Below are 21,632 nucleotides of genomic sequence, written 5' to 3' on the forward strand. Positions count from 1 at the left end.
TGGAACCAAACTAATAAAATCATGAATGAAAGAGGAGAGATCACAACCAATACCAAAGAAATACAAACAATTATGAGAACATACTACAAGCAACTCTACGCCAACAAATTTGACAATCTGGAAGAAATGCATGCATCCCTAGAGACATATAAACTACCAAAACTGAACCAGGAAGAAATAGAAAACTTGAATAGATTTATAACCAGTAAGGATATTGAAGAAGTCATCAAAAATCTCCCAAAAACCAAGAGCCCAGGGCCAGATGGCTTCCCAAGGGAATTCTACCAAACATTTACAGAAGAATTAATACCTATTCTTCTGAAACTGTTCCAAAAAATAGAAATGGAAGGAAAACTTCCAAACTCATTTTATGGGGCAGAATTACCTTGATCCCCAAACCAGACAAAGACCCCATCAAAAGGGAGAATTACAGACCAATATCCTTGATGAACACAGATGCGAAAATTCTCACCAAAATACTAGCCAATAGGATCCAACAATACATTAAAAGGATTATTCACAACCAAGTGGGATTTATTCCAGGGCTACAAGGTTTGTTCAACATCCAAAAATCAATCAATGTAACACAATACATTAACAAAAGAAAGAACAAGAACCATATGTTACTCTCAATAGATGCTGAAAAGCATTTGACAAAGTACAGCATCCTTTCTTGATCAAAACTCTTACCACCTTACACCAGTTAGAATGGCCAAAATTAGCAAGACAGGAAACAACGTGTGTTGGAGAGGATGTGGAGAAAGGGGAACCCTCTTACACTGTTGGTGGGAATGCAAACTGGTGCAGCCACTTTGGAGAACAGTGTGGAGATTCCTCAGGAAATTAAAAATAGAGCTTCCCTATGACCCTGCAATTGCACTACTGGGTATTTACCCCAAAGATACAGATGTAGTGAAAAGAAGGGCCATCTGTACCCCAATGTTTATAGCAGCAATGGCCACGATTGCCAAACTGTGGAAAGAACCAAGATGCCCTTCGATGGATGAATGGATAAGGAAGATGTGGTCCATATACACTATGGAGTATTATGCCTCCATCAGAAAGGACAAATACCCAACTTTTGTAGCAACATGGACAGGACTGGAAGAGATTATGGTGAGTGAAATAAGTCAAACAGAGAGAGTCAAGTATCATATGGTTTCACTTATTTGTGGAGCATAACAAATAATATAGAGGACAAGGGGAGATGGAGAGGAGAAGGGAGTTGAGGGAAATTGGAAGGGGAGGTGAACCATGAGAGACTACGGACTCTGAAAAACAACCTGAGGGTTTTGAAGGGGCGGGGGGTGGGAGGTTGGGGGAACTAGGTGGTGGGTATTAGGGAGGGCACAGATTGCATGGAGCACTGGGTGTGGTGAAAAAACAATGAATACTGTTATGCTGAAAATAAATAAAAAATTTAATAAAATAAAGAATTCCCCTGGAAAAAAAAAAAAACTCTTCAAAGTGTAGGGACAGAGGGTAACTCCTCAATATCATCAAAGCCATCTATGAAAAACCCACAGCGAGTATCATTCTCAATGGGGAAGTACTGAGAGCTTTTCTGCTAAGATCAGGAACATGGCAGGGATGTCCATTATCACCACTGCTATTCAACATAGTACTAGAAGTCCAAGTCTCAGCAATCAGACAACAAAAAGAAATTAAAGGCGTCTGAATCGGCAAAAAAGTCGTCAAACTCCCACTCTTTCTGGATGATATGATACTTTATGTGGAAGACCCAAAAGACTCCACTCCAAAACCGTTAGAACTTGTACAGGAATTCAGTAAAGTGTCAGGATATAAAATCAATGCACAGAAATCAGTTGCATTTCTATACACCAACAATAAAGCAGAAGAAAGAGAAATTGAGGAGTTGATCCCATTTACAACTGCACCCAAAACCATAAGATACCTAGGAATAAATATAACCAAAGAGGCTAAGAATCTATACTCAGAAAACTATAAAGTATTCCTGAAAGAAATTGAAGAAGACACAAAGAAATGGAAAAATGTTCCATGATCCTGGATTGGAAGAACAAATATTGAGAAAAAGTCTATGCTATCTAAAGCAATCTACACATTTAATGCAATCCCTATCAAAATACCATCAATTTTTTTCAAAGAAATGGAACAAATAATCCTAAAATTTATATGGAACCAGAAAAGACCCCGAATAGCCAGAGGAATGTTGAATAAGAAAGCCAAAATTGGTGGCATTCCAATTCCAGACTTTAAGCTCTATTAGAAAGCTGCAAACATCAAGACCAGTATGGTACTGGCACAAAAACAGACACATAGATCAATGGAACAGAATAGAGAGCCCAGAAATAGACCCTCAACTCTATGGTCAACTAATCTTTGACAAAGCAGGAAAGAATGTCCAGTGGAAAAAAGACAGCCTCTTCAACAAATGGTGTTGGGAAAATTGGACAGCCACATGCAGAAAAATGAACCTGGACCATTTCTTTATACCACACAAAAAATAGACTCAAAATGGATGAAAGACCTCAATGTGAGAAAGGAATCCATCAAAATCCTTGAGGAGAACACAGGCAGCAACCTCTTTGACCTCAGCCACAGCAACTTCTTCCTAGAAACATCACCAAAGGCAAGGGAAGCAAGGGCAAAAATGAACTATTGGGATTTCATCAAGATCAAAAGTTTTTGCACAACAAAGGAAACAGTCAACAAAACCAAAAGACAACTGACAGAATGGGAGGAGATATTTGCAAATGACATATCAGATAAAGGGTTAGTATCCAAAATCTATAAATTACTTATCAAACTCAACACCCAAAGAACAAATAATCCAATCAAGAAATGGGCAGAAGACATGAACAGACATTTTTTTTTTCAACCCCTCCAGTCAATACTTTTAATACGAGCACTAAAATTTAGTATTTTTCATGTGGAGTACAAAATGTTTTGAATATTAGAATTTACCATAATTTAAAAAGTAAAAAATTACCAAAGCTTCACCTTACATGGCTTCTATGTAATGACATTCCATGGAAAATTCCAATAAAAATTGGGATATGTTAGAGAATTGCCAGTTGCCCATTTTTGTCTGAGAATTCAGATTGTGCATTTCCTCAGAGAAGCAACAGGCCCCATATATGGATCTGGTTTGAAAGAGAAGACAATTTTAGCTAGTTTCACAAATTTTCACTTTGCTATCAATGCCAAAAAAAAAAAAAAAAGCAAAACAAACAAACAAAATAAACGCCGCCATCACCACCACAAAAAAAAAAAAAAAAGAAAAAAAGAAAGAAAGAAAGAAAAGGAAAAAAAAGAAGAAGAAGAAGAAGCACAAGAATAAAAACAGTATGGAAAGGGGAAAATTTTTTCCAAAAATTTCCAAGTCTCGCACCTCTAAGGAATATTTTCCACAACATACAATCTGAAAAATAAGACTGAATATGGTTCATGGTCTACATGTACTTAAAAAATAGGCAACTTATCCAACTCCTGGTGCAAAAGCACTGGATGAGGTACCTGTATCTCTAACCACCACTGCCAACGATTCTTTTTTTTTTTAATGAAATTTGTTAAATCTCATGTCACTCACTTGTACTCATGAACCAAACGGTCATTAAAGCCATAAAATAGGTAAATGCACGCTATACTGGGTCAGTTTCATGTAGTCATAATTATGTGAAGAATTTATGACATTCTCCCAGGTTATCTGAATGGTATCTTTGGAGGGCTTACTGGTACGGACCCTTGATATCCCATCCAAGATCAGAGGTGACAAGTGACACTCCAGCCCACTTTGCAGATCACAGAGGGTCCTTCTGTGGCCCACGGTACAGGGAAGAGAAGGGACCCAAAAGCACCCATGCTAAGTCACCTAGCCACCGTAATCTAAGCCACCCAGCACAGAATGAGTTCCCTACCCAGCCTTCACTTTGGGCTAAAAGTAGACATTTCTGCAAAGAAGACATCCAGATGGCCAACAGACACACGAAAAAGTGCTCCACATCACTCGGCGTCAGGGAAATCCAAATCAAAACCACAATGAGATACCACCTCACACCAGTCAGAATGGCTAAAATTAACAAGTCAGGAAATGACAGATGTCGGCGAGGATGTGGAGAAAGGGGGCCCCTCCTACACTGTTGGTGGGAATGCAAGCTGGTGCAGCCACTCTGGAAAACAGCATGGAGCTTCCTCAGAAAGTTGAAAATAGAGCTAACTTATGACCCAGCCATCGCACTATTGGGTATTTACCCTAAAAATAAAATGTGGTGATCTGAAGGGGCACATGCACCTGAATGTTTATAGCAGCAATGTCTACAATCGCCAAACTATGGAAAGAATGTAGATGTCCATTAACAGAGGAATTGATAAAGAAGATGTGAGATACATACATACATATATATATATATATATATATAAAATATATTCCATAGTATTCCATCACACACATATGTGTGTGTGTGTGTGTGTGTGTGTGTGTGTGTGTGTATGATGGAATACTATGCAGCCATCAAAAGAAATGAAATATTGCCATTTGCAATGACATGGAGGGAACTAGAGGGTATTGTGCTGAGTGAAATAAGTCAATCAGAGAAAGACAATTATCATATAATCTCTCTTATATGAGGAATTTGAGAGGCAGGGTGGGGGTTGTGGGAGGTAGGGAAGGAAAAAATGAAACAAAATGGGATTTTGATAAGAGACTCTTAATCTCACAAAACAAACTGAGGGTTGCAGAGGGGTTGTGCAGGAGGGATAGGGTGGTTGGGTTATGGATATTGGGGAGGGTATGGGCTATAGTGAGTGCTGTGAAATGTGTAAGTCTGATGATTCATAGACTTGTACCCTGGGACAAATAATGCATTATATGTTAATAAAAATAATTTTAAAAAAGAATAAATGATCACTTTATTAATAAAGTATCATAATGGATTCTTGAACATTGATAGCACTTTATAAGCAAAGAAGCAAAATGGTCTTAAATGTAAGACCTTACAGATGTGAAGCCCAGTACAAAGCATTATTAAGAATTCTGTTTAGACCTGTGTTGAGATGAGCACTGAGTGTTATATGCAACTAATGAATCATCGAACACTACATCAAAAACTAATGATGTACTATATGCTGGCTAACTGAACATAAGAAGTACATATTAAAAGTAATTTTGTTTGGGGTCATAACTAGGATGAGAAAATAGGTCTTTTTCATGATGTTTTCTTTATAGCCCCTACTATTTTGTCTTAAAATGTAAGAAAAATAGTTGAAAAACATGTTAAACTCTTCTGAAAGTTCGTAAAAATGTTTTTAGGTCATCGTGGTACCATTAAGAAATGGCAGAAGTAGAGTGAATTGTATTTTGGAGAAAAGTGAAAATGGGTAACATTGCTGAGGTGGTGGAAAGAGACCTTCATATAAGCCACTGGTCTGTCCACATCCTTGGTTCTTGATCTGAAGCTCCCTTTTCTACTTTAACTTTCAGGAGGCTTGAAACAGAATGGAGAGAGAGCCTACTGGTGAGGGAGCAAGCAGGTTACTCTAGTTCTCTTCCTTTCTATAGCACAGAAACTGTTGTGGAACAATTGAATGCTTTCTTCAGTTTTAAAATTGTCCCCTCACCCATTTAACATATACCTTAGTCATGTTTGCATGTAATTAAAAAACTGTCTTGAGAATTACTTTTGCTAACTTAAATAATGTCTTTGATGAAGCATAATTTACTTGAAATTTCCATACCATTAGACACGTAAACTCTTTCTAAATGTTCACTACTATTCTTTGTATATTAACCTTTAATCACATTTCAAATAATGTCCTTATGAAAATTTCCTAGAAGTGAAGTTACTAGGCAACAACTGTGAATATTTTAAGTCCTTTAGTGAAAATACTAAGAAACTGTTCTTCAGAAAGTTTAATTTATACTTTCAAATGCAGCATATGATATTATTTGCTTCACCAGTATGACTTTTAAAAATTAAGGAAAAAAGTTTAAGTAAATTGAAGGTTATAATTTTTTGGCCTTAATTCACATTTTTTTCATGATTATAGTAACTCTTTCATAATTTCATATTACCATTTCTATTTCTTTCTCCATGAATTGCTTGTTCTTGGCCTTTGCTCATTTTTCTACTTCCTAATCTGTATAAATGTCTTTGGTATATGGTATATTTAAGATATTAGTTAACTGGTCTCATATTTATAGCAAACATTTTCCCAGTTTGTTTTTTTAAAGATTTTATTTTTATTTATTTGACAGAGAGAGAGATCACAAGTAGGCAGAGGCAGGCAGAGGGAGGGGGAAAGAGGTTCCCTGCTGAGCAGAGAGCCCAACATGGGATTCAATCCCAGGACCCTGAGATCATGACCTGAGCCGAAGGCAGAGGTTAAACCCACTGAGCCACCCGGCGCCCCTGTTTTTTTTGTTTCATAATTTTCTTTATGATAATTTCTTTTTGTTTGAATGTTTTAAGTCATGGTGTGATCGAATTCCTATCATTTCCATTGAATTTCCTTATGTTGTTTATGTTTTAAAAATTTTTAATCAGTTATTTAATAACATACACATAATTTTTCTTTTACTCTCTTTTTAAATATTTAGTTCTTTATACATCTTCCCACATATAGACACTATTAGCTAATGTCCCCAGTTCCACGATCATTATGGACCAATTTATTCATTTATTGGCATCAGGGAAAAAAAAAGAATGTAGTTTGACTGCTCCACATTTTTGCATAGAAAGTCTGGCCTTAGTGTAAGTTCTTTGTGATAGCAAATGAATTCCTTTAGCTATGTTATCCTTACCACTCCTTTTCATAAAAGAATTAATCTCAGAAGAAAATAACAGTACATTTGCACTATAAATGAGGATATATATATATATATATATCTCCTATATATAGAAATATATCTATGTATACATGGACATGCATATCACTAATATATTTCTAATCTTTGATTCTGGTGGTCTCCAAAACAACACAAATTATTTTTGCATTAATAGCTATTTTGAAGGTGGTACCAGCTAGTAGTTGGGACCAAAGTGAATTATACGGGCAAAGTTTAGGCTAAAATAATCCTTTTCTTATTCTTAAAAAGTTATGATCCCTAAGTAGAGCAGTGCATCTGCAGTGAAAGGATAACATTTTTGAAACCATTATTAATCTTCCTATTGTTGATATAAAAGTCTCAGAGATTTTAGAACCTGTTTGAACTGATGAATCAGTATCAATCATGCTCACATAGCTTTTAATTTTTTTTAAATTATTATTATCTTATTTCTTAAATGTGATTTCATGTTCCCACTAGGCAAAGCTTTGCAGAGGGCAAGGATCATAGATTATAAATATTTTGGAAGTCTTGTCTATCTTGCCAAATCACATTAAATATAATGCTCTGCACAAAATAGAGGATCAGTATATGAAGCACTGAGCATTAAACTATTCTGGAATTGGATTTTGAGGTGAAAATTTTTAACACTGTGAACTTTCCATATCAGTGTTTGCTGTTGCATACAGATCCAGACTTCTCAACTTTTATTCCCAAATCTCCTAGTTCTGATGACTATATTCCTATTTATTCTGAATCTCTGAGTTGAAACCTGATTTCTCATTAATAACCTAGAAAGTCTTTCTCACTGGCTACTACATTAAAAGTACGATGATTGCCAAGAGAAACATACTGAAAAAAAGTAAGATGCATTGTAGGATTGACATGTCAAACTTGTTCTCTTTGCTTTCTGATCTTTATTCTTCAGAACATTGTTACATAATTCCAAAATTACATAGAAGAGCAACAAAAGCTACTTATTTCTCCAAATTGAAAGATATAGAATTAAAGGTTAGGCAATTTTTTTAAATTACAAAACATTGGAAAGGAATGGGAACTGGACAATAATTTATTTTGTCATGCTTGTTTGGGTCACCAATATTCCTTATCTCTGTATAGTTTTTCTTTCTGACTAGAAAGAAGACTTTGTCTTCCTCTAAATTGGATGATTAGTCACAAAGAGTTAAGCATTTTGATAATTTAGAAAGCATCTTTTTACTAGCCACAAGGTTGCCAAGAAACCATAGTGGGTATGCAAGGAAGCTTTCCATGCCCTAGGTAGGCTTGGACCACCTATTTCAACAAACTTAAATTTCTCAACTTCTCAAACTCTGCATCTTAAATTGCCCAATGCAAAAGGATAGGCAGACTCTGATTCCTCTTTTTCTAATCCACTTTGGTGGCTAGAAAGAGATAGGATTGTGATACTGGTACTCACATCTGGATGGTGATGCTTTGTCTCTACCTCCTGCTATTGGCCAGAGAAACATTGGCAGGCATCATTTACTCAGCAAGCACTCTCTCTGTGTCTGTAACTGTCCTGTGTTAGTGGCTGGATAGTAAGCATGGGGAGTGAACACAACAATAATGGTCCTCCCTCTGGACACTACCCAAAGTGGCTACCATAGTGGTCAGGTCATTTCTGGGCATATACATATTTATTTGGTATTTTGCTTTTTTACTCTTAGTTACCAAAGGATAAATTCTTCTGAAGGTTCTAAAAAGCAACAAACACTAATTGTGAGGGAACTTAATCAATGCTTCTTGTGAAAACTAAGTTGATATCAGAAGAAGACCTCTTTACCCAGTTCTAGGAAAGAAAAAGACAATCTCATGCTAACCTGAGAGGGTTAATTCCACAATGCAAGAACTTGGCCTGAGACATTTTACTGAAATAAGAAGTGCATCTGCATTGCACTAACTCCTGGACAAAGCAGAGGACACGCAGAGTAACAGTGTTGTTCATAACCATAGTTTCAGAAGATTTCAATTATTTATTGATGCACAATTGCTATAATGAGATTGTTCATTTGCATCTGTTCTCATAGAGACACTGGTGGACTCTGTCCCTCAGCTAGTTATACAGCAACAATATGCCCTTGTGACCAGCTGGGTATAAGAAACCCCAGCTGAGACTACCTTTTTGGATCACCTTGTTTGACGTGTCTTGTGTACACATCCACGGTTCCTGCATCCACAGAGAAAGTATATCCTGGCATAGTCTTTACAGTGTGAGGACAGATGGGCCTCCCCCCTGCCTTCTCAGAAACCCTTGCCCTGAACCAGCCTTTGGCTGTGTTGCATATCTTTACTTGTGCAGCTGCTGTGTCATATCTTTTTCCTGCAATGAACTGAAAATTTGTAAGCATTCTCATTCTGGATCCTCTGTTAGCTATAGAACCCTGTCTAGCCACTACTGTTAGCATGCATATACCGACCGAGGTAAAGGCAAATTGCTTTTATATGAAAACATTACCAACAGGCCGAGTGAACTGTGTCATTTCTGAGATGGGCAAGACAACTGGAGGAATCTTCTACAGCCCCCAATATATGCACTCCTCTGGCAAGGCTTCTTAGAGTTTGTTTTTAGACAAATAGACAAGGATGGTTTCACTGACACAAATTAACTTTTCAGCTTGTAAAAGTCTTTTGAAATAATCTAAGTTGCAGCATTCTAACGAAGCAGATACGAATAAGCATCTCAGTGAATAAAAAAAAAAAAAAAACTTACATATTTATTGCCCAGGTGTGGGGAGGATTCGTCAAGCTGTCAGTTCTTGGATTTTCCTTGTGCAGAGTGCTCACCTACAAAAAGAAGATGTGTTTTGATCTATGAGCTCAGAGAGTGAATAAGGATGAAAATAAAGTTTATTGGCTTGTTTTTTTTTTTTTTTTTTTTCATTTTCCAGGAAAGTCCAATTTTCCTTCAAGGATGTCATTAGAGTCACAACTTTTCTCTTGGTGCTGCTTGGAAACTGTTCAGCAAGATTTATGAGCTTTTTTCCACCATCAACATTATCCTTAAAGGAGCAATGCTAACTAACTCCCTGGGAGTTGGGGGGTGGGGTGTGAGTTAACAAGAGAGACACCCTAGGGAATGAGGTATAGATTTTTGTTTCTTCCCTGAGCCTAAGCAAAACTGTGTTATATGTTTAAAGTGCCATTTTATCAAGAAGCCATTAGAATGGTTCCTCTGTTTAAATAATTGAGTGAGTATTGTAAAAATGAATTTAGAGGCCCACATAAACACTTTGGTGATATACAGAGCAGCACAGGGCATATTACTCAAAATAACATGTTATTCCATCAGCCAATATAAATATTGACCCAGGCTGATGGGAAGGTGAAGATGCCAAGTGTTTTTCTACACCCCTGAATCCATGACCAACACATTCACACTACCTGTGTCTTTCAGGTGGATTCAACTATAAACATCAGTCATACTATACAAAACCAGTATGGGTCAAAGTTTCTGGCTTTGGGAATAAATGTTGTTGTCTTGCTCCAGCTTTTATCTGTCACTTAGAAACCTGTTTCTGGGAACTCTGTTGATGTTACCTGTCACCAGCACTATCGCGGTGATAACAGTGCCAGAGACCGATATGGAGAAAAAACTTGGGACGCCCTTAAGAACCCCTTAGGTGTTGTGCTCTGAGAGATGCCAGTCACAGAGTGACAGCCCTCCCAGCCACCTTCCAGAACAACTCTTTGCTCATATCATTATTTTGCAGAAAGCACACCACTTCCTGCAATCCATGGCTATGAAGGGCAGGAATGAGAAGTGAAAAAAATAAACATTTATTGAATGCCTACTGTTTGTCAGGGTCATCTAAAGCAAATTATATGAAAATCAATCCAATTCTTAATATCTCCTTCTAAGTGCTGCCTAATTGGTAATAGAAAATATGAGAAAGATTCAATCACAATGTGAATCCAATAAGTTATAATAATGATGTCTATGGTAAAAGTGAATGAAACACCTACCTAGAAAAAAAAAAAACAACTAGAAAGAAATACACCAATGCCAATAGTGATTGCATTGTGTTGGATTTCATGCATAATTTTTAAGTCTTTTCTATTCTCTAGTTCTCCCTATTCTCTGTTATGCATAATGTGGTCTAATATTAAAATGGCAGTGTAAGCCATGAAGAGATATTACAAGGCAATGATACATGGTGATTTGACAAATGAAAAAATAAGTTCAGAAGTGGGAAAGACTACATACACCAAGGACAATCAAGGAAGCTTTGGTGGAAATGAAGGGAATGGCCAAACATTGAAGAGCTGGGAAGACTAAAGCTGAATCTGTGAATGACTTTCTAAATCTTTTGATCTTTTTGCTCATCTTCACACTTCACATTTCTTTTTTTGTTTGTAAAAATAAATAAGCAAAACAGTGACTGTACATTTAATAATTACCATAACATACTAATTAGTATTGGCTTCCTAGTAATATACTAATAATGTGTAATTACCATAATGGTGAAGTAGTGGAAGAGAAGGGGTGACAAAAGGGACCAAGGGACCATTTTCTCCTTCAAGAGAGCTTGAATTCAGCAAGAAAGATGTGGGCAGGAGATGCATGGTGTCTGGAGAATATGAGGAAGTGGTTCACAGACTGAGCAAGAGAAGTCTTGGTGCATCACAAAAGGCCTTTGCAGACATACTAGAGTGTTTGAACTTCATCTTAGATAAGACGAACTTAACCAGTTTTCGAAGTAGAGGAATATTATAATGAATTCAGATCTTTTTCTTCTTCCAAATTGTTCAAAATCAAGTAGTGCTTTAAAACTAAATTCAAAGATATTATGCTTTGTTTCTTCTGTGAAGTCAGATATTCTTTCATTAATTTGAGCAATTTTTCTTCATAATTCTTAAAGTTTTTGATATTAAAAATAAGACCATGTGTATTCACTTTCTGAGATATGCGTAAGTAGGAGTCATATTTAAAATGCATCCTTGTTGCGTGTACATTTTGGCGTCGATCATGATGATGTTTAACTGAGCAAGATTTCTTACTATACTTGAGTGGGATCTTGTATGTTCTCATAAAGGACTCCTTGATCTGCCATGTTTGGTGCTTATTTGTTTCTGAAAGCAGATTCCTATTATACTCTAGCAAATGTTTTCTTTCACATTAAAAAAATCAAATAATCAGATTTTAAACATTTATGGGTTACATTTTTAGCAGCAGAACCCGCTTAAAAAGAATATACTAGAAGAAAGCAAGAAATGTTGATGGATAAATACCATGGCCTCTTTAGAGGAGGCTTTGGAGTAAGGAACTGTCTTACTAGGAAAAAATGACCTGAACAACAATCATGGTTCTTGGAGGCTTCTGGAAACCCAGATACTTTAGCATCCACTGGCATTTCCACTGAAGGTGGGTTTCTGCAGAGCACTGTTTCCTTAGAAACATGATTTATTAACCTCCAAAATGGCATAATTTATTCTGAGATACAAAACCAGAGCTTATAAATTAAAGTACTGAGCAAGCCAATGAGTTCTTTTGGCCACTGAAGCTCAAATTTCATTTTGTTACCACTGAGGCACATTAACATTTCATTTCTTAGGCCACAAGCAAATAACATAAAATGTAACAATCATCAATTCGGAGTCCTGGGTAGTCAGATATTTATTCTATCACATTCTTTTGTACATTTTAAAAAATTTTTATATAGGAGATAGTGGAAAATTGAGCTAAGCCTGAATTTATATCAAACTTCTCATTTCAGATTTTATTCTAGTTATATTTTAGGAAAAATGTCACGGTCACGCAAAAGATGTTTAGGTAAAATAATTATAACAACGTAACTTCTGTTGAGTGTAGTGAGCATAGTTTTATTAAAAAAGCATATTTGGGGGCGCCTGGGTGGCTCAGTGGGTTAAAGCCTCTGCCTTCGGCTCAGGTCATGATCCCAGGATCCTGGGATCGAGCCCCGCATAGGGCTCTCTGCTCAGCGGAGAGCCTGCTTCCTCCTCTCTCTCTCTCTGCCTGCTTCTCTGCCTACTTGTGATCTCTGTCTGCCGAATAAATAAATAAAATATTTTTTTAAAAAAGCATATTTGAATACATTTAGAAGGAAGTGAGCAGAGATTTGTCGATGAGTGTTTCAGGAAGCAGACTTTAGTAAAAATTGTAGTATAAACAGCATTTGGAGATTGTTATGTTTTAGATTATCAATTCTAGGCTATTGAAACTGACTCTGAATGAGCAATTTCAGTTTTGCCTATCACCAAATATCTTCCATGTTAATCAGGTAGGTTGACCATTGAGAGGTTATTTCATTAAAAGAGGTATGATTCCTAAACTAAGATTGGCAGAAACAAAAAGACCAGAGAGTAGATTTTATTATTCCTGTGATGATGTTTCCTCCTTAGACCTGTGACCTGAAAATTTACTTATGAGGAAAAGGAATCTTGGAGAACTAAGGGTCTTCTTAACTATCCCCCCATACACTATTCACTTGTTACTGCAGTGATTATGGGCATGGGAGAAACCAGTTTATGTCGAATTTTCCCTGGGCCTTAAAGAAGACTCAGATATTAAATTTGCAACCAAAAAACAAGGTTCTCTGGAATTTCCCCACCCTCAATCCTCAATTCTGGTGTCCGTTGTCATTTCCCTGGTAGAATTGGGAGGTAGGACAGGTGGCCCTAATGCCAGGCCTCCCCGGACAAGGATAGTCAGGGCCTCTTAGATGGAGCCGGGGTCTCCCATAGCTTGGAGAGCCCTGAGGCTGCAATGTGTTTTGCTAAATCCCCACGGAAATAAGGACAGCATGCGAAATTATTGTTATGCTTTCTTGCAAGCTATAGGCAGATTCTGAGAGCTTTTCTTGGGAAATGGGGTGGTCACATTCAGGATCCTTACTTAGGATTAGTTCAAGTGTAGGCTGCTCTTCCCTGACCTGGTAAAATAGGCTTGGCAACTTAGTCAAGACTGGTGAATAACCAGGAGAAACCTGTAAGTGATTTCCAATTATCTTATAAATGAATTTTACTCCTTTGCCCATTTAGATAGTTACCTCTAAAAGAACTGCGTGGGACTAAAAGAAATGTGTGCATAGAAAGTGTAGAGGAGACATAAGAATGAAGAATGTTTCTCATAAGAGAAATTGACTCCCATGAGGGGAGTCTGAGCATGTCTGCAGATTCCAGGCACCCTCAAATTTTAAGGCTTCTCTGTCTGCATGTTGTAGTTTATTCTCGTTAGAATTTTCCACCTAAAGTTGGGACCATATTCAACTGTTGGTATCTTGCTCTTGAACTGGGACAATATTGATTGCTTTTTGTTTGACAAAATTGTTTTTGCTACATTTATACAATGGAGTTTGTTATTCCATAACTTTCACTGGACCAAGTATCTGTATTCTTTCACTATTTTGTATAGGTGAAATGGCGAGTGGAATATTGTGAATATATTCATGTAACTTGCTATTTAAATTAGATCCACATGGATTGTTTTGTAGAGAGAATAATTATTTTTTATATATCTGTTTTATAATGTTGAGGTTTTAAATCTATGGTCTACTCAAAACAAGAAAAAAAATCTATGCTTTTTCATGTTTAAAACTACTTAGCACCTCATTTTTCGTTATTCTTGATGCAAATATAATTAATACAAATCACGCCTATATTTTGAAAATTTATACATTACAAATCTAATTTAAAAATGTAGGAAATTGGGAAAAACAAATATAAATTTTTTCAACAGGAGACTGTATTTTCTCCTCATTGGGAAGCTCAATTAAAATTATATAAAATTATACAAAGTAGGATTTTATTTTACGTGATGAATCCGGGTTCCAGCTGACTATACATAGTCATTACCAAAAATGAAACAAAGCTACAGCAATAATAAAAACCATGTGGTACATTAAAGTTCTTTGTGCTACTACCACAGAGTAGAAAATCTGTTGAGTCACCACCCTTTCTTTGGAACATATTCATATATATTATAAAAAGCAACCTCTTAAAGTACAATAGTCCAATGATCTTACTAAAAACGATATTTCTAGGACCCATCATTTCCGTATGGGAGAATTTTGCTTTGTGGGGAGTTACTTATTGTCTATTTCTTAAGAAATTATGCTTTTTGGTCGTGTTTCACCTGAACAAAATCCAAGATAGATTTTGAAATAACCATTTGCAGCTAATCAGCAATCTGGGAGCTTACCAGACTCATGAGAAATCGTCTTAACAGTGAGAAGCTTCACACTCTCTTTGTCGGACTGAGGTCTATTTGGAACAGAAAATATAAGTCAACACCACAGTAATTAACATTGCATGTCTGTGAAAGAAAATATACATGATATAAACAGAATGAAGAAGATATGCAAGAATATATATTTTTTATGTATTTCAAACCTGTGTCTTTTTACATACAGACATGCATATACCTTTATAGCACTTTCTACTTCTAGAATCAAGCCAATAAGTCTCTGTCATACTGTTAAGCAATGATAGGTAAATCAAACACAAAACTGGGTCATGTGAAACATTGCTCACAAGGTCCATATTGCACAGGTCTCCAGTCCTGTATTATGAAAGGAAAGACATAGGGGTGTTTCCCAGCCTTTTGGGCCCATGCCGAGGTCTGGGGAGCTCTTTTCATGAAGTTGTGGCTACTGCAGTAAAGTGTCTATTCTGACCAAGAGTTCCCACCTATCCTTTCCCACATTCCAAACAGTTTTAAACCCAGATTAGTTTCTTGGACATCTCAAGAGACACCATTTCGAATAAATAAGAAGGATAGGTGACCTAAGGATATTATTTTTAAAGTCCACTATTTGATGAACATACAAAAATGACTATGTGAAGGCAGGCTGCAAATTTGGGTCAACAAAGAAGTTTTAACTACAAAACTTGTTTTTCACATTAAAATAATTTATTTCTTTATAGAACCTTGACTGTAACAACTGGCTGGATTGGTGACAACTGCTTTTTTTTGTTTTGATAAACTCAAAATAGAATAACAATCTACTGCTAAGATAAAGCCACTCGGAGCTATCTCAAGGTGCAGTCATGGTTATCCTCTGTGATAAACATACTGAAAATTTAACTGGAAAAGCTCTTTTTAAACTCTAGGTATGTTTTCTATGAGATTTTTCCTTATAGTTACTTATATTTATTCTTCTATCTTTGCATTTCATCTTTATTTTTATTTTTATTTATTTATTTTAGAGAAAGAGAGAGGGAGCACAAGTGGGGGGAGGGGCAGAGAAAGATGGGGAGAGAGAACCCCAAGCAGACTCCCTGTTGAGCGTGGAGCCCACAGGGCTTGATCTCTCAACATTAAGATCATGACCTGAGCTGAAATCAAGAGTCAGATGCTTAACGGACTGAGCCACCCAGGCAGGCGTCCCTGCATTTTAGCTTTTGATTTCCCATTTTACTACCTTATCCAAGATTAAGAACAATGTCTCTTTTTAGTTGTTGGAATTTCTCTGTTGATTCAGAGAGTTCTGACAAAGAGCCAAACCTTGTTTCTTGGGCTTTTTACACAAATTATTTAAAAAATAAACCAAAAAGTGTAAGTAGAAGATTAATTTTTTTTTTCCTTATATAAAAGGCAGGGTCAGAGCTTCTGGGGAAAAAAAAATGATGTTGCTACTTACTGGTCATTTCCATTTTCCGGTGTGCCTAGGGAAGGAAAGAACAGTTATTAGATCTGTGAGGAGCTTGACTACAAAAACAAACAAAAACAACCCCAAGTCCTCTGCTACTTTCTGTGCAGAGATGTTTATAATGCCATTTTGTAACTTTTTTGTCTCCCCTCCAGCTCCACTAGTCTTTTTCTCAGATACGGTTCCTATTATTCCTCAGGTACGGCTGATACATTCCTGGGATAGTCCTAAGTAGGCCAACTCCACTGAATTTAGTTCTGGACTAATTTCAATCTTATAGTTTCATATTGTTATGTGAAACTACTATCCATTATCACACATCCCACAGACACTAGAAAATGTCTCAGTTAATTTCAGTATCTCTGAAAAAAATTTTTCCTCAAAGTATCGCATTACCTTTTTATACCAGAGTATTGAATTTTTGGCTCTCTTTCATACACTGCTCTTTCTGGAGGCACAAATCACTGTATTTGTGGTGAACAACAATGTAGACTTTGCTTCTAATTGCATCTGGAGCCCACTGATTTGGCCTCTCAAAAGTGCTCTGCAAAATGTCACCGAGGCTACTAACTGTAACTAATCTTTTTTTTTTTGTTTTGCTGGGCTGCTCCACCAGGGTATGACAGAAGACATTTGGGGTGTAGAGTGAGAATTCGGAATGATTCATTCTGCACAAAGCCTTGGATGTTAGGGAGGATTTGTTGGTGGTCAAACCCTGCATCATTAATCTGTGATGCCTTAAGCAAACTAATGTAATTGCTTAGGGTCCCCCCATTTTGCTCCCAGTTTTTTGTGGTTTTCTTTCATAGGTACTCAGCTTTTGTCTCTTGGATTTCCTTTCACCTCTAATGTAGTCCTTGTCTTTGGGATGTGCCCTTTAAATACAATTCTCCTGGCGGTGACCATCATTGTTTTACAAAGAGTTTGATTTCCACTGATATTTTGGCTACTTCTATTTCTGTCACCTTGGCTAAGATATGCCATCATGACTCTTAATCCCTAGGATTCAACTCATGGCACCATATGCTATTCTTTAACTTGATCTAACTTTGTCTTCCCACCATCAGTAGGATTTTAACAGCATTTTTTTATTCCTATTTTAAGAGTTATGTATGATATCACTTGTGATGCTCATAACCCTATTTCAGGATGAGTTGATACTTTTTTGTGTGCCTGTTTTAATACTTTTCCTCGGAATAGTGTAATGCAGTTTCATTAGCAGATAGATGCATACCAAAAGATTACCTTCTGCATATAGGTTGTTCTTCCTTGGGTTAAAGCTCACACTGCTGTCAACATTATCTAGATAAGCTTAATTTCATACCGAAATCTCTGATTCATGTTGTCTTCCACAGAGCAGAGAGGGTTTACAAATTTTCTGAATTTGATGAAGTCTCACCCACATACTTCAAGAGAGATTAACTGTAGGTGTTTAATGGTGCTAATTTAATAACAATGCTGTGAAACTTCTGTTTGGAAAACAAAGTTAACAATAACCAAATAGATTTGACTAATTGTACAATTGCTGAACTTTGTTATAAAGTATTATATGCCTCCACAATAACTCTCCATAGCTGTAGGAATTTTACACTTATTTTCCCTGAATGATCCAATTCACCCAATTCATCTTCTTCATTAGAAAATGTCAACTTTTCAAATAACTTATTTGCAAATCTTCTTATGCAAAGCAGTCTTTCAGTGTAGGGTATTTTTACAAATGGATTTAGCACATTAATTTTTTACCTATCCTACATACTCAACACCCACAGGCTTCAACTTGGATGGTCAATTTCCCATAAAAGCTAGGACTGGTGGTTTAGAAACTCAGAGAAATTAAACTGATTTATAAAATTGCTATTTCCCCTCTGGAAATAGACTAAGGAAACATATTTCAGACATTATTAAGAAGTTTATTCACTAACTCCCAAAAGGAAAGGCATTTATTTGTTTTCTGCTCATTTTCCAATAAGAGCTAAAATGAACACTACTGTTTTTTTGTGTGTTAACTTTGCCTTGTGTTGTCACACTTGTTCCCTGAACTCTCCGTGTGGTGCATGGCGGAGACTGGCTGCAGGAACAGCATCCCTTAATGCCCAGGGGACACCCTCTCTATGGGGTAAAGAATAGCATAGCTTGCATATCTTATAAAAATAATCAATTTTGGGATGCCTGCATGATGCACGTGTTAAGCGTCTGACTCTTGGTTTCAGCTCAGGTCATGACATTGGGATGGTGAGAATGAGTCCGGTGATAGGCTCCTCGCTCAGTATGGAGTCTGCTTGAGATTCTCTCTCCCTTTCCCTCTGCCCTTTCAACTCATGCTCTCTCTTTCTCAAATAAATAAATATTAAAAAAATACATTTGGTTTCAGGAGAATTTAGAGATTCATCACTTCGTACATCACCCGATGTTCCTCACACATGCTCTCCTTAATCCCCACACGTGTTTCACCCACCTCCCCTCCAGCGTCTCTCCGTTTGTTCTCTATAGTTGAGAGCAGCAGTAAAGAAGAGAAGGAAAGACTTTTAAAGAAGTGAGGAAAGACTTTAAATGCCATGGGAGAGATTAAGGAGGATAAGAAAGAATTGTCAAGCTTAAAACCCACTAAAAATCGCAATCATGTTTAATTCTGAGAAGCTGAGTTAATCAGCAGAACACTCAGTCACGGAACAACCTTCCCTGGAAGGAAGCTCTGGCCCCCCAGGACGGCCCACGTCACAGAATGCCCTTCATGAGATTGTGGGCCCCTCACCTAAATTCTTAGCAATGCTTACCTCTATTCTCTGTCACATGGAAGTGGAAAAATTCTTCACTACAGATAAGGTATGTCGTTTTATGCCTCCGTTGACTACCATAATCCCCTGGTTACTCACGAAACAGGGGTTCTTTCATTAAAAAGAATCTGTCCATATCTGATAATATCTGCCACCAGCACGGAATCCTCATCAATCCATTCATCAGCATTCAATGGATTTCTCTGTCCCTTCCCCTCTATTTCTGTGATCAAGCAATAGGGCATTTTATTTCTTTCTGTAATCCTTCTCTCCCCTTAAGAGTTTAAATTCAAGTTTAGACTGAACTTACATTCGCCTTTGAAAAAACAAAATGAAACAAAACCCTGTTACCTACCTGGGTCTGTCTTCCAGCACATTCGATACAAACCCACAAGAACAAATGCAGAAAGTGTCACTACAATCAAAGCAATCACCACTGGCAAAATAATACCTAAAAGTATTGAAGACATTGGCAATTAGAGTGGCTACTGAATTTAACAGTAAAGAATTTACAGAACAAAAGCAGGCATGCATCTTTCCTTCTTTAAACATCACTCTACTAAACATACTATATTTTCAGCAAAGAAGATGTATCTGATTCAAAGGTTTTCCTCTAGTTGTCATTTCTGATGTATCCACTTGATGTCAGTCTTGAAGCCTTTTGAAATAAAGTTCCAAACGTAAGGGAGCTGGTTTCCTCACATTCTTAGAGACTGGAGAAGTGAGGAGATGGAAGACTGGAGAAGCAGAAGATGTCCTCTAGACTACAGATCCACATTCACACATTATATTCTTTACTACTTTATAATACAGTTACCAGAATCAATCTATCAATCAATCTGTTTATCTATCATCTATCATGTACTGGACCTGCTCTAGCTGTGTGTGATGTTGGCTTCCTAAAAAACTCAGAAATTCTTAATTTCTTGGGAAATGAGTGGATTTTTTCTATTCAGTCGTAGAATACACATACATGGTATATGATATATATGTTTTGGCTAAAATGGAGCATTTCTTTAAAGCCCATTTTTAACATAAGGTAAGGTTCTGTGAAGGTGAACCGTTCATTTTTATGGAGCTCTCTGCCAGTGCACTTATGGCTTATCTTTCCATAATAATATCTTAGAACTAGAAAAGGCATAAAACAGCATAAATGGACATACGTGCATATCAGGGTGGGTATGATTTCTAAAAATGAGCACATGGTTCAAGAATGATGTACGTGTGTATGTGCACACACATTTAAGGGAGTGGTGTTGTGACAGTATATTGGGGTCAGTTTTTATTCAGAAGAGGGTCTTGCTGTTTTGGTTTGGCTTTTAGCATCTGTCTTCTTTTGTGACAGTCATTGCCCAGGTTAAAACAACGGTGATGAAAAGACAGAGCTGTCATAGTCATATAACCAGAGATGCAGAGCCTGTAGTGATAGTGATAGTTAAGCTGAGTATGGCTTTCACTTCCAAATTTATAGTTAAATATTTGCTTCATATTAGACCTTGAGTGAGATCATGAGTGCCTCCAAAAATGAAGATGCTGTGAATTAGCAGGTCGATAAATGCAGTGGTGACTTATTGAATGGGATGGCTTTACTTAAATCTAGATCATCTTTTGTCATCGGCTTCATATACATTCATCTTGTTCTTAATTTCTAGGGGAATGAGTAGATTTTTTTTCTATTTAGTCCTAGAATACACACATATGTTACATGATATATTTATGTTCTGGCTAAAATGGAGCATTTCTTTAAAGGCCATTTTTAACACAAGGTAAAGTTCTGTGAAGGTGAACAATTTATCTTTATGGAGCTCTCTGCCTATGCACTTTGGCTTATCTGAGACGAGTGTCATCCATTCACCTAGACCCTTGGTGGTAATCGCTTAACACTGAGGTAAGAAAAAATCCCCAAAGGTGTGCTCATTAAAACCAGACCCAACAGCAGGAAGTTCTCAAAACAGGCAGTAATTAGGTAGGATTATAGTGAAATTGCAGGTTCAGCAAAGTTGACAAAAGACTGTCTATAATCGAATCCTCTCTGTTACCAGCCACATTAAAACATTTTGAATATTTGTTGCCACAAATGAGGAAACGTCTTTTACGCACTGGAGTAAGAGGGGTTGGCTGAAGAAGAGCTTGCATTTTTTGCATCTTCAGTACCTATTATTTTAAAAAAGAAAAACAATAGGTCACCTTTGGTTAATGTATGCCAATCCTCACAATCCGCCCCCCAACCACCCCATTTAACTAAGCCTCTGTGATATCTAGGTATGATGTTTTCAAGTGGAAACAAATCAAATCAAAACAAAACAAAACAAAAAACCCTCATTCTGAAAGAACTCTGTTTTGTAAATCAAGATTGGTAGGGAGTTAATGTATACAATCTCATGAGTTTGGACAAATGCCTATACCTGTGAAACTATCACCACA

At 36.8% G+C, this 21,632-nt stretch overlaps 1 protein-coding gene across 2 annotated transcripts in view; it reads right to left on the reverse strand.

The window, feature by feature from the left end:
- The window catches only part of EMCN (endomucin), a 102,663-nt gene that overhangs the window by 7,713 nt on the left and 73,318 nt on the right, over window positions 1-21,632 (reverse strand). For both annotated transcript variants that reach the window (XM_080797284.1, XM_080797285.1), the window contains 5 exons: window positions 21,309-21,362; window positions 19,564-19,659; window positions 16,426-16,450; window positions 14,985-15,046; window positions 9,537-9,610 (listed from right to left, as the gene is read on the reverse strand). In XM_080797284.1, coding sequence (XP_080653410.1) covers window positions 9,576-9,610; window positions 14,985-15,046; window positions 16,426-16,450; window positions 19,564-19,659; window positions 21,309-21,362 — 272 coding nt within the window. In that variant the 3' untranslated portion in view covers window positions 9,537-9,575. The remainder of the gene's footprint in view (window positions 1-9,536; window positions 9,611-14,984; window positions 15,047-16,425; window positions 16,451-19,563; window positions 19,660-21,308; window positions 21,363-21,632) is intronic.

The sequence above is a fragment of the Martes martes genome (assembly GCF_963455335.1).
Source record: "Martes martes genome assembly, chromosome: 2".
Classification (NCBI taxonomy): Eukaryota; Metazoa; Chordata; class Mammalia; order Carnivora; family Mustelidae; genus Martes; species Martes martes.